The sequence below is a fragment of the Lithobates pipiens genome, unplaced genomic scaffold (genome assembly GCF_037356315.1).
Source record: "Lithobates pipiens isolate NorthernLeopardFrog02 unplaced genomic scaffold, aLitPip1_a1.2 Scaffold_13, whole genome shotgun sequence".
NCBI lineage: Eukaryota > Metazoa > Chordata > Amphibia > Anura > Ranidae > Lithobates > Lithobates pipiens.
The window spans coordinates 536,454,461-536,466,937 of NW_027507718.1; the positions used below are offsets into that span (position 1 = coordinate 536,454,461).

At 53.3% G+C, this 12,477-nt stretch overlaps 1 protein-coding gene across 2 annotated transcripts in view; it reads right to left on the reverse strand.

Moving 5' to 3' along the window:
* The window catches only part of CA9 (carbonic anhydrase 9), a 75,601-nt gene extending 64,189 nt beyond the window's left edge, over nucleotides 1–11,412 (reverse strand). For both annotated transcript variants that reach the window (XM_077478235.1, XM_077478234.1), the window contains exons 1-2: nucleotides 11,151–11,412; nucleotides 615–644 (exon numbers count right to left, since the gene is read on the reverse strand). In XM_077478235.1, the coding sequence (XP_077334361.1) occupies nucleotides 615–644; nucleotides 11,151–11,256 (136 nt within the window). In that variant the 5' untranslated portion in view covers nucleotides 11,257–11,412. The remainder of the gene's footprint in view (nucleotides 1–614; nucleotides 645–11,150) is intronic.
* Nucleotides 11,413–12,477: the final 1,065 nt, after the last annotated feature.

The following is a 12,477-nucleotide window of genomic DNA, read 5'->3' on the forward strand; positions in this document are numbered from 1 at the left end:
GAGCAGTAATGATGTTTAGTAACCTCTAACCACCAATCAGTGAGCAGTAATGACGTGCAGTAACCTCTAGCAACCAATCAGTGAACAATAATGACATGCAGTAACCTCTAGCAACCAATCAGTGAGCAGTAATGATGTGCAGTAACCTCTAGCAACCAACCAGTGAGCAGTAATGACATGCAGGAACCTCAACAATCAGTGAGCAGTAATGATGCACAGTAACCTCTATCAACCAATCAGTGAGCAGCAATGATGTGCAGTAACCTCTAGCAACCAATCAGTGAGCAGCAATGATGTGCAGTAACCTCTAGCAACCAATCAGTGAGCAGTAATGATGTGCAGTAACCTCTAGCAACCAATCAGTGAGCAGTAATGATGTGCAGTAACCTCTAGCAACCAATCAGTAGGAGACCGCTTTCCCTTACTTAAGATGCCGGCCCCTGATTGGAGAATTGTCTCAGGTGAGGATCCCTGGACAGGTAAGTGATTTGTACATCTGTGACAATTCTTTATCATTATATTGGATGCAGCAAAAGAAGTGAGACTCCATGGTAGGCGGGGCCCGAGGTGGAACCTTCATTGGTAGATAAATATCGGAACAAAAAATAACTCACCAGTGTAACTCCAGTGACCGTGAGGAGGACCTGAAACCAGAGAAGGCACAAGATCAACGTTCTGATTGGATCTCCCCCTCACTCTGATTGGATCTCCCCCTCACTCTGATTGGATCTCCCCCCTCACACTGATTGGATCTCCCCCCTCACTCTGATTGGATCTCCCCCCTCACTCTGATTGGATCTCCCCCTCACTCTGATTGGATCTCCCCCTCACTCTGATTGGATCTCCCCCCTCACTCTGATTGGATCTCCCCCTCACTCTGATTGGATCTCCCCCTCACTCTGATTGGATCTCCCCCCTCACTCTGATTGGATCTCCCCCCTCTTTCTGATTGGATCTCCCCCTCACTCTGATTGGATCTCCCCCTCACTCTGATTGGATCTCCCCCTCACTCTCATTGGATCTCTCCTCACTCTCATTGGATCTCCCCTCACTCTGATTCCCTGCCATTTCCATCCTATACGGACCGGTCATTAGAACCTCTTATTTCTATCCTATACGGACCGGTTGCCCCTCGGTGTAATAGACTTAAGCTGATTGTACATTATATCATTTCCATCATCTATGTAGTAGACGGGCCGGTCTGATTGGATGGACATGGACCTCATATTAGACAGTATGGGGGGAGGGGTATGTTCTACTCATTGGAGGAGGACGTGGGAAAGGAAGATGGTCCCCCAGTGCAATCAGCCCTGACTCTTATGAATGTGATGGGGGAGGGGAGACTTGGTGTGACTGATGACGACATTAGATGTCCATAGATGACCACCACCTGGGGGAGGTGAAGAGCAGATGGACAAAAGCCCTGAAGATGGGGGGAATCTACAAAATGTGGGGCCTGGGCCTGATGATGAAGGTGGGCGGGGCCTAGAGATGAGAGAAGAAATCCCACCCATCCTCATACCGGGTTGTCCCCACCCCACCATACATGACGGATTCCCTGGTTGGTAAAGCTCCCCCAGGGCTGCAATAATTGGGCGTCACTTTACAATATGTCCTCGGGGGGTGTTCTCCTATCAGTGTCCTCCGTCCCCTAGGTGTCCTCCTATTACATGGACTAATTCTGTGCTGGAAATTATAAGCTTCTCCTATAAGCAAAGCATTTTCTGAACACGATCGTGTGCCCACCCCCACCGCTACCAATGATGGGAGCCGTACTCTATCATGGCTCATAACTTTGTATGGTTATACTATGGTTCCCATGTACACAGATCTGCTTACATAGGAGTTTAGATGCGGTCACCATGGAGTGGCCAGTCTCTTGTGAGACACAAAGGTCTCACAACATGAACACTACTTACATGGCTCTGTACACGACCGTGTGCCCACCCCCACCGCTACCAATGATGGGAGCCGTACTCTATCATGGCTCATAACTTTGTATGGTTATACTATGGTTCCCATGTACACAGATCTGCTTACATAGGAGTTTAGATGAGGTCACCATGGAGTGGCCAGTCTCTTGTGAGACACAAAGGTCTCACAACATGAACACTACTTACATGGCTCTGAACACAATCGTGTGCCCACCCCCACCGCTACCAATGATGGGAGCCGTACTCTATCATGGCTCATAACTTTGTATGGTTATACTATGGTTCCCATGTACACAGATCTGCTTACTTAGGAGTTTAGATGCGGTCACCATGGAGTGGTCAGTCCCTTGGTGAGGCATAAACAAACATCCTCAAAAGAGCAAACAGATCCGCCGTGTCCACGGGAAGGTTTCCATATCCAAAGGTCTTGATCCAATGTCTGTATGTGCCGATACCCTCACATGAGTGTATTACAGCAAAACTGACACTGGGGTGCAACTAACAACATACATTTATAAAAAAAGCCCACAACAATACCATCCCCCAGTAAAGATTGGTCACCCCAAGCCTTACCGGGGGATGGTGATAGACCATGTAATAGGTGGACACCTAGGAAATACGGACACTGAGAAGAGAACACCCCTTAAGTCTATACTCTGAAGTGATGCCCAATTATTGCATGCCTGGGGGAGCTTTACCAACCACTGAAGTACCATTTGAAGAAGTTGGCATGGACCGGGCCAGTTGGAGAATCTGCCCCGGGAGGGGTCGGCATGCTTGGTAAAACTGGGCTATACCATCCATATCATGAGATCATTCCCTTGTGTAAAACATGAGCCCAAACTATTTCCAGATATCCCAACATAAGGAACACCAACCCCCCCCCCCTCCAGTGCATGCATGGAGTCACACCAACGTACTCCAGGTGGATGGAAGAAAGATTTCACACAGAAAGTGATGGAGGAATGAACAGGGATTTGAAGTATGAAGAGGTCCTCTGCCAGCCCCAGGACCCTCACTGGGGTAGTTTATGGTGGGCACCCCGGAGGTTTTCTAGATGTCATGGAGGAAAGGTTGGAGGGGGAGGCCACAGCCTGGTGTTTATCCGATGGGAGATGAAATCCCGGGTGTCGTGTCCCCCAACCAGGAACATACAGAGCAAATAGCCGGGAATCCCAAGAGGACATAATACCCCTCCCCATATTATATATCTCCTTCTATCCTCATCTCATATCTCTAGACCATTATCTCTTATCTCTCTCCAGGCCATTATCTCATGGTTGTCACCCTGCATCTACTTATCTGACAATTATCTCACCTTCTCCCCCCCGCCGTTGGGGTATCCATGACTCACTCCATTGTAAACCCATCAGACTTCACTTCTATTGGTCTAGCTCTATCACATTAGACACCAGGCCACGAGGCATAGGAGGCCATCAGGGAAGCATAGGAGGCCATCAGGGAGGCATAGGAGGCCATCAGGGAAGCATAGGAGGCCATCAGGGAGGCATAGGAGGCCATCAGGAAGGTATAGGAGGCCATCAGGAAGGCATAGGAGGCCATCAGGGAGGCATAGGAGGCCATCAGGGAAGCATAGGAGGCCATCAGGGAGGCATAGGAGGCCATCAGGAAGGTATAGGAGGCCATCAGGAAGGTATAGGAGGCCATCAGGGAAGCATAGGAGGCCATCAGGGAGGCATAGGAGGCCATCAGGGAGGCATAGGAGGCCATCAGGAAGGTATAGGAGGCCATCAGGAAGGTATAGGAGGCCATCAGGGAAGCATAGGAGGCCATCAGGGAGGCATAGGAGGCCATCAGGAAGGTATAGGAGGCCATCAGGAAGGCATAGGAGGCCATCAGGGAGGCATAGGAGGCCATCAGGGAAGCATAGGAGGCCATCAGGGAGGCATAGGAGGCCATCAGGAAGGTATAGGAGGCCATCAGGAAGGTATAGGAGGCCATCAGGGAAGCATAGGAGGCCATCAGGGAGGCATAGGAGGCCATCAGGGAGGCATAGGAGGCCATCAGGAAGGTATAGGAGGCCATCAGGAAGGTATAGGAGGCCATCAGGGAAGCATAGGAGGCCATCAGGGAGGCATAGGATGGCCACCAGGAAGGTATAGGATGGCCACCAGGAAGGTATAGGAGGCCATCAGGAAGGTATAGGAGGCCATCAGGGAGGCATAGGAGGCCATCAGGGAAGCATAGGAGGCCATCAGGGAGGCATAGGAGGCCATCAGGGAAGCATAGGAGGCCATCAGGGAGGCATAGGAGGCCATCAGGGAAGCATAGGAGGCCAACAGGGAGGCATAGGAGGCCATCAGGGAAGCATAGGAGGCCATCAGGAAGGTATAGGAGGCCATCAGGGAAGCATAGGAGGCCAACAGGGAGGCATAGGAGGCCATCAGGGAGGCATAGGAGGCCATCAGGAAGGTATAGGATGGCCATCAGGAAGGTATAGGATGGCCATCAGGAAGGTATAGGAGACCACCAGGGAGGCATAGGAGGCCACCAGGAAGGTATAGGAGGCCATCAGGGAGGCATAGGAGGCCATCAGGGAGGCATAGGAGGCCATCAGGGAAGCATAGGAGGCCATCAGGAAGGTATAGGAGGCCATCAGGGAAGCATAGGAGGCCAACAGGGAGGCATAGGAGGCCATCAGGGAGGCATAGGAGGCCATCAGGAAGGTATAGGATGGCCATCAGGAAGGTATAGGATGGCCATCAGGAAGGTATAGGAGACCACCAGGGAGGCATAGGAGGCCACCAGGAAGGTATAGGAGGCCATCAGGGAGGCATAGGAGGCCATCAGGGAGGCATAGGAGGCCATCAGGGAGGCAAAGGATGGCCATCAGGGAGGCATAGGAGGCCACCAGGAAGGTATAGGATGGCCACCAGGAAGGTATAGGATGGCCATCAGGAAGGTAGAGGAGGCCATCAGGGAGGCATAGGAGGCCACCAGGAAGGTATAGGAGGCCATCAGGGAGGCATAGGAGGCCATCAGGGAGGCATAGGAGGCCATCAGGGAGGCATAGGAGGCCATCAGGAAGGTATAGGATGGCCACCAGGAAGGTATAGGATGGCCATCAGGAAGGCATAGGAGGCCACGAGGAAGGTATAGGAGGCCATCGGGGAGGCATATGAGGCCATCAGGAAGGTATAGGAGGCCATCAGGGAGGCATAGGAGGCCATCAGGAAGGTATAGGAGGCCATCAGGGAGGCATAGGAGGCCATCAGGGAGGCATAGGAGGCTATCAGGAAGGTATAGGAGGCCATCAGGGAGGCATAGGAGGCCATCAGGGAGGCATAGGAGGCCATCAGGGAGGCATAGGAGGCCATCAGGGAAGCACAGGATGGCCACCAGGAAGGTATAGGAGGCCATCAGGGAGGCATAGGAGGCCATCAGGGAAGCACAGGATGGCCACCAGGAAGGTATAGGAGGCCATCAGGAAGGCATAGGAGGCCATCAGGGAGGCATAGGAGGCCATCAGGGAGGCACAGGATGGCCACCAGGAAGGCATAGGAGGCCATCAGGGAGGCATAGGAGGCCATCAGGGAGGTATAGGAGGCCATCAGGGAGGCATAGGAGGCCATCAGGGAAGCACAGGATGGCCACCAGGAAGGTATAGGTGGCCCCAAGAAAGACTTAAAAAGCTACCAGTAAGCATTGGAGGGCTGCCATGGCTGAAGGCATAGGAAAGCTATCATTAGAAGACATTAGAGGGCCCCAGGAACCATAGAAAGGCTGCCAGGAGGGCATTAACAGGGCCCCAGGAAAGAATTAGATACTGACCTGGGAGGCACATGAAGGTCTCGTAGAGGGTATAAGCAGGTTGTGAAGAAGTGTAGGAGCTTCCCCAAAGAATGTCCACCAGGAGGACATATGAGGTCCATCAAGAAGATACAGCACCTCCACCAGGAGGGCAGTAGAGGGGCCTCCAGGAACTCATAGGAGGGTCATCACAGCACTGGCTGGAATAATGGCTTCACTGAGGGGCAGATGATGAGGAGTGAGGTCACAGAGGGGCAGATGGTGAGGAGTGAGGTCACAGAGGGGCAGGTGATATGGAGTGAGGTCACAAAGGGGCAGATGGTGAGGAGTGAGGTCACAGAGGGGCAGATGGTGAGGAGTGAGGTCACAGAGGGGCAGATGATATGGAGCGAGGTCACAGAGGGGCAGATGATGAGGAGTGAGGTCACAGAGGGGCAGATGGTGAGGAGTTAGGTCACAGAGGGGCAGATGATGAGGAGTGAGGTCACAGAGGGGCAGATGATGAGGAGTGAGGTCACAGAGGGGCAGATGGTGAGGAGTGAGGTCACAGAGGGGCAGATGATGAGGAGTGAGGTCACAGAGGGGCAGATGATGAGGAGTGAGGTCACAGAGGGGCAGATGATGAGGAGTGAGGTCACAGAGGGGCAGGTGATATGGAGTGAGGTCACAGAGGGGCAGATGGTGAGGAGTGAGGTCACAGAGGGGCAGATGGTGAGGAGTGAGGTCACAGAGGGGCAGGTGATATGGAGTGAGGTCACAGAGGGGCAGATGGTGAGGAGTGAGGTCACAGAGGGGCAGATGGTGAGGAGTGAGGTCACAGAGGGGCAGATGATATGGAGCGAGGTCACAGAGGGGCAGATGATGAGGAGTGAGGTCACAGAGGGGCAGATGGTGAGGAGTGAGGTCACAGAGGGGCAGATGATGAGGAGTGAGGTCACAGAGGGGCAGATGATGAGGAGTGAGGTCACAGAGGGGCAGATGGTGAGGAGTGAGGTCACAGAGGGGCAGATGATGAGGAGTGAGGTCACAGAGGGGCAGATGATGAGGAGTGAGGTCACAGAGGGGCAGATGATGAGCAGTGAGGTCACAGAGGGGCAGATGGTGAGGAGTGAGGTCACAGAGGGGCAGATGATGAGGAGTGAGGTCACAGAGGGGCAGATGATATGGAGTGAGGTCACAGAGGGGCAGATGATGAGGAGTGAGGTCACAGAGGGGCAGATGATGAGGAGTGAGGTCACAGAGGGGCAGATGGTGAGGAGTGAGGTCACAGAGGGGCAGATGGTGAGGAGTGAGGTCACAGAGGGACAGATGGTGAGGAGTAAGGTCACAGAGGGGCAGATGATGAGGAGTGAGGTCACAGAGGGGCAGATGATGATGAGTGAGGTCACAGAGGGGCAGATGGTAAGGAGTGAGGTCACAGAGGGACAGATGGTGAGGAGTGAGGTCACAGAGGGACAGATGGTGAGGAGTGAGGTCACAGAGGGGCAGATGATGAGGAGTGAGGTCACAGAGGGGCAGATGATATGGAGTGAGGTCACAGAGGGACAGATGGTGAGGAGTGAGGTCACAGAGGGACAGATGGTGAGGAGTAAGGTCACAGAGGGGCAGATGATGAGGAGTGAGGTCACAGAGGGGCAGATGATATGGAGTGAGGTCACAGAGGGACAGATGGTGAGGAGTAAGGTCACAGAGGGGCAGATGATGAGGAGTGAGGTCACAGAGGGGCAGATGATATGGAGTGAGGTCACAGAGGGACAGATGGTGAGGAGTGAGGTCACAGAGGGGCAGGTGATATGGAGTGAGGTCACAGAGGGGCAGATGATATGGAGTGAGGTCACAGAGGGGCAGATGATGAGGAGTGAGGTCACAGAGGGGCAGGTGATATAGAGTGAGGTCACAGAGGGGCAGATGATATGGAGTGAGGTCACAGAGGGACAGATGATGAGGAGTGAGGTCACTTAGGGGCAGGTGATATGGAGTGAGGTCACAGAGGGGCAGATGGTGAGTAGTGAAGTCACAGAGGGGCAGATGACGTGGAGTGAGGTCACAGAGGGGCAGATGACGTGGAGTGAGGTCACAGAGGGGCAGATGACGTGGATTGAGGTCACTGAGGGGCAGGTGATATGGATTGAGGTCACAGAGGGGCAGATGATGAGTGAGGTCACAGGGGGGCAGACGGTGAGGAGTGAGGTCACTGAGGTCACTGAGGGGCAGATGATGAGGAGTGAGGTCACAGAGGGGCAGATGATGAGGAGTGAGGTCACAGAGGGGCAGATGGTGAGGAGTGAGGTCACAGAGGGGCAGATGATGAGGAGTGAGGTCACAGAGGGGCAGATGATATGGAGTGAGGTCACAGAGGGGCAGATGATGAGGATTGAGGTCACAGAGGGGCAGATGGTGAGGAGTGAGGTCACAGAGGGGCAGATGATGAGGAGTGAGGTCACAGAGGGGCAGATGGTGAGTAGTGAAGTCACAGAGGGGCAGATGACGTGGAGAGAGGTCACAGAGGGGCAGATGATATGGATTGAGGTCACTGAGGGGCAGGTGATATGGATTGAGGTCCCAGAGGGGCAGATGGTGAGTAGTGAGGTCACAGAGGGGCAGATGATGAGTGAGGTCACAGAGGGGCAGATGGTGAGTAGTGAGGTCACAGAGGGGCAGATGATGAGTGAGGTCACAGAGGGGCAGACGGTGAGGAGTGAGGTCACTGAGGTCACTGAGGGGCAGATGATGAGGAGTGAGGTCACAGAGGGGCAGATGATGAGTGAGGTCACAGAGGGGCAGATGATAAGATGTGAGGTCACAGAGGGGCAGATGATGATGAGTGAGGTCACAGAGGGGCAGATGATGAGTGAGGTCACAGAGGGGCAGATGATAAGATGTGAGGTCACAGAGGGGCAGATGATATGGAGTGAGGTCACAGAGGGGCAGATGATGAGGAGTGAGGTCACAGAGGGGCAGATGATATGGAGTGAGGTCACAGAAGGGCAGATGATGAGGAGTGAGCTCACAGAGGGGCAGGTGATGAGGAGTGAGGTCACAGAGGGGCAGGTGATATGGAGTGAGGTCACAGAGGGGCAGGTGATGAGGAGTGAGGTCACAGAGGGGCAGGTGGTGAGGAGTTAGGTCACAGAGGGGCAGATGATGAGGAGGGAGGTCACAGAGGGGTAGATGATATGGAGTGAGGTCACAGAGGGGCAGATAAAGGGGAGTGAGGTCACTGAGGGGCAGATGATGAGGAGTGAGGTCACTGAGGGGCAGATGATATGGAGTGAGGTCACTGAGGGGCAGATGATGAGGAGTGAGGTCACAGAGGGGCAGATAAAGAGGAGTGAGGTCACTGAGGGGCAGATGATGAGGAGTGAGGTCACTGAGGGGCAAATGATGAGGAGTGAGGTCACTGAGGGGCAGATGGTGAGTAGTGCGGTCACAGAGGGGCAGATGATGTTGAGTGAGGTCACAGAGGGGCAGATGATGAGGAGTGAGGTCACAGAGGGGCAGAAGATGAGGAGTGAGGTCACAGAGGGGCAGATGATATGGAGTGAGGTCACAGAGGGGCAGATGATGAGGAGTGAGGTCACAGAGGGGCAGATGATGAGGAGTGAGGTCACAGAGGGGCAGATGATGAGGAGTGAGGTCACAGAGGGGCAGATGATATGGAGTGAGGTCACAGAGGGGCAGAAGATAAGGATTGAGGTCACTGAGGGGCAGATGATATGGAGTGAGGTCACAGAGGGGCAGATGGTGAGAAGTGAGGTCACAGAGGGACAGATGGTGAGGAGTGAGGTCACTGAGGGGCAGATGATGAGGAGTGAGGTCAAAGAGGGGCAGATGGTGAGGAGTGAGGTCACAGAGGGGCAGATGGTGAGAAGTGAGGTCACAGAGGGGCAGATGATGAGGAGTGAGGTCACAGAGGGGCAGATGATGAGGAGTGAGGTCACAGAGGGGCAGATGGTGAGAAGTGAGGTCACAGAGGGGCAGATGATGAGGAGTGAGGTCACAGAGGGGCAGATGATGAGTGAGGTCACAGAGGGGCAGATGATGAGGAGTGAGGTCACTGAGGGGCAGATGGTGAGTAGTGAGGTCACAGAGGGGTAGATGATGAGTGAGGTCACAGAGGGGCATATGATGAGGAGTGAGGTCACAGAGGGGCAGATAACGGGGTTGAAGTTGTCTCTGGGAGGCAGATAAAAAGGGGTAAAATCACAGAGTAGCAAATAATGAGGGGGAAGTGACCGGGGGTGGGAATAACGAGGGGTGAAGCAGACTCTGGGTGGGCAAATAATGAGGGGTGAAATGACAGAGTAGCAGATAATGAGGGTTGAAGTAATCACAGGGGTGGGGAGGGGGGGCAGATAACAAGGGGTGAAGCACTCACCGGGGGTCTCTCTCTCTTATCGGGGTTTCTCTCTTATCGGGGTCTCTCTCTTATCGGGGTCTCTCTCTTATCGGGGTCTCTCTTATCGGGGTCTCTCTCTTATCAGGGTTTCTCTCTTATCGGGGTCTCTCTCTTATCGGGGTCTCTCTCTTATCGGGGTTTCTCTCTTATCGGGGTCTCTCTCTCTTATCGGGGTTTCTCTCTTATCGGGGTCTCTCTCTTATCGGGGTCTCTCTCTTATCGGGGTCTCTCTTATCGGGGTCTCTCTCTTATCAGGGTTTCTCTCTTATCGGGGTCTCTCTCTTATCGGGGTCTCTCTCTTATCGGGGTCTCTCTTATCGGGGTCTCTCTCTTATCAGGGTTTCTCTCTTATCGGGGTCTCTCTCTTATCGGGGTCTCTCTTATCGGGGTCTCTCTCTTATCGGGGTCTCTCTCTTATCGGGGTCTCTCTCTTATCGGGGTTTCTCTCTTATCGGGGTCTCTCTCTCTTATCGGGGTCTCTCTCTTATCAGGGTTTCTCTCTTATCGGGGTCTCTCTCTTATCGGGGTCTCTCTCTTATCGGGGTTTCTCTCTTATCGGGGTTTCTCTCTTATCGGGGTCTCTCTCTCTTATCGGGGTCTCTCTCTTATCAGGGTTTCTCTCTTATCGGGGTCTCTCTCTTATCGGGGTTTCTCTCTTATCGGGGTCTCTCTCTCTTATCGGGGTCTCTCTCTTATCGGGGTCTCTCTCTTATCGGGGTCTCTCTCTTATCGGGGTTTCTCTCTTATCGGGGTCTCTCTCTCTTATCGGGGTCTCTCTCTTATCAGGGTTTCTCTCTTATCGGGGTCTCTCTCTTATCGGGGTTTCTCTCTTATCGGGGTCTCTCTCTTATCAGGGTTTCTCTCTTATCGGGGTCTCTCTCTTATCGGGGTCTCTCTCTTATCGGGGTTTCTCTCTTATCGGGGTCTCTCTCTCTTATCGGGGTCTCTCTCTTATCGGGGTCTGTATGGTAATATGATATCGGGGGATATTTTGTCTGCAGAGTTTTCAGGTGTAGGGAGGTATAGAAAGGATTGGGGGGACATACCTGGTGGGTGATCTTCATGGGGGTGGTCTTCAGGGTCATCAGAGGTGACCAGGGGCCCCAGGAATGTTGCTATCAGCAGTAGGAGCCCGAGGTTGCGGAGCCCCATCTCCAGGCAGCCGTCTCTAGGAAAGTTTCCTTGGAATGAACTCCTGCTGGCTGATCCCTCTAATCTCTGCAGAAAGTCTCTAATCTCTCGGCCTCCTCGCTCTCATTTCCACCAGAGGACGGCGAGGAGCTTCACCTCTGTGACTGATTCTGGGAGATCACCTGCCTTATATACACAGGGAGGTCCTCCCCGGCCACACCACCTTCTGTGCCACAGTTCAATGATACTCATCACCCAGCGGGGCCCTTCCACATAGGGGTCCTACCGAGGGGAGGAAGGCATCTCATTTACAGAATAGGGGTCCTACGGAGGGGATGAAGGCATCTCATTCACAGAATAAGGGTCCCACTGAGGGGATGAAGGCATCTCATTCACAGAATAGGGGTCTTAACGAGGGGATGAAGGCATCTCATTTACAGAATAGGGGTCCTACCGAGGGGATGAAGGCATCTCATTCACAGAATAGGGGTCCTACCGAGGGGGTGAAGGCATCTCATTCACAGAATAGGGGTCCCACTGAGGGGATGAAGGCATCTCATTAACAAGATAAGGGGTCCTATCGAGGGGATGAAGGCATCTCATTCACAGAATGGGGGTCCTACCGAGGGGGTGAAGGCATTTCATTCACAGAATAGGGGTCCTACCGACGGGATGAAGAAATCTCATTCACAGAATAGGGGTCCTACCGAGGGGATGAAGGGATCTCATTCACAGAATAAGGGTCCTACCGAGGGGATGAAGGCATCTCATTCACAGAATAGGGGTCCTACCGAGGGGATGAAGGCATCTCATTCACAGAATAGGGGTCCCACTGAGGGGATGAAGGCATCTCATTAACAAGATAAGGGGTCCTATCGAGGGGATGAAGGCATCTCATTCACAGAATGGGGGTCCTACCGAGGGGGTGAAGGCATTTCATTCACAGAATAGGGGTCCTACCGACGGGATGAAGAAATCTCATTCACAGAATAGGGGTCCTACCGAGGGGATGAAGGGATCTCATTCACAGAATAAGGGTCCTACCGAGGGGATGAAGGCATCTCATTCACAGAATGGGGGTCCTACCGAGGGGATGAAGGCATCTCATTCACAGAATAGGGGTCCTACTGAGGGGATGAAGGCATCTCATTCACAGAATGGGGGTCCTACCGAGGGGGTGAAGGCATTTCATTCACAGAATAGGGGTCCTACCGACGGGATGAAGAAATCTCATTCACAGAA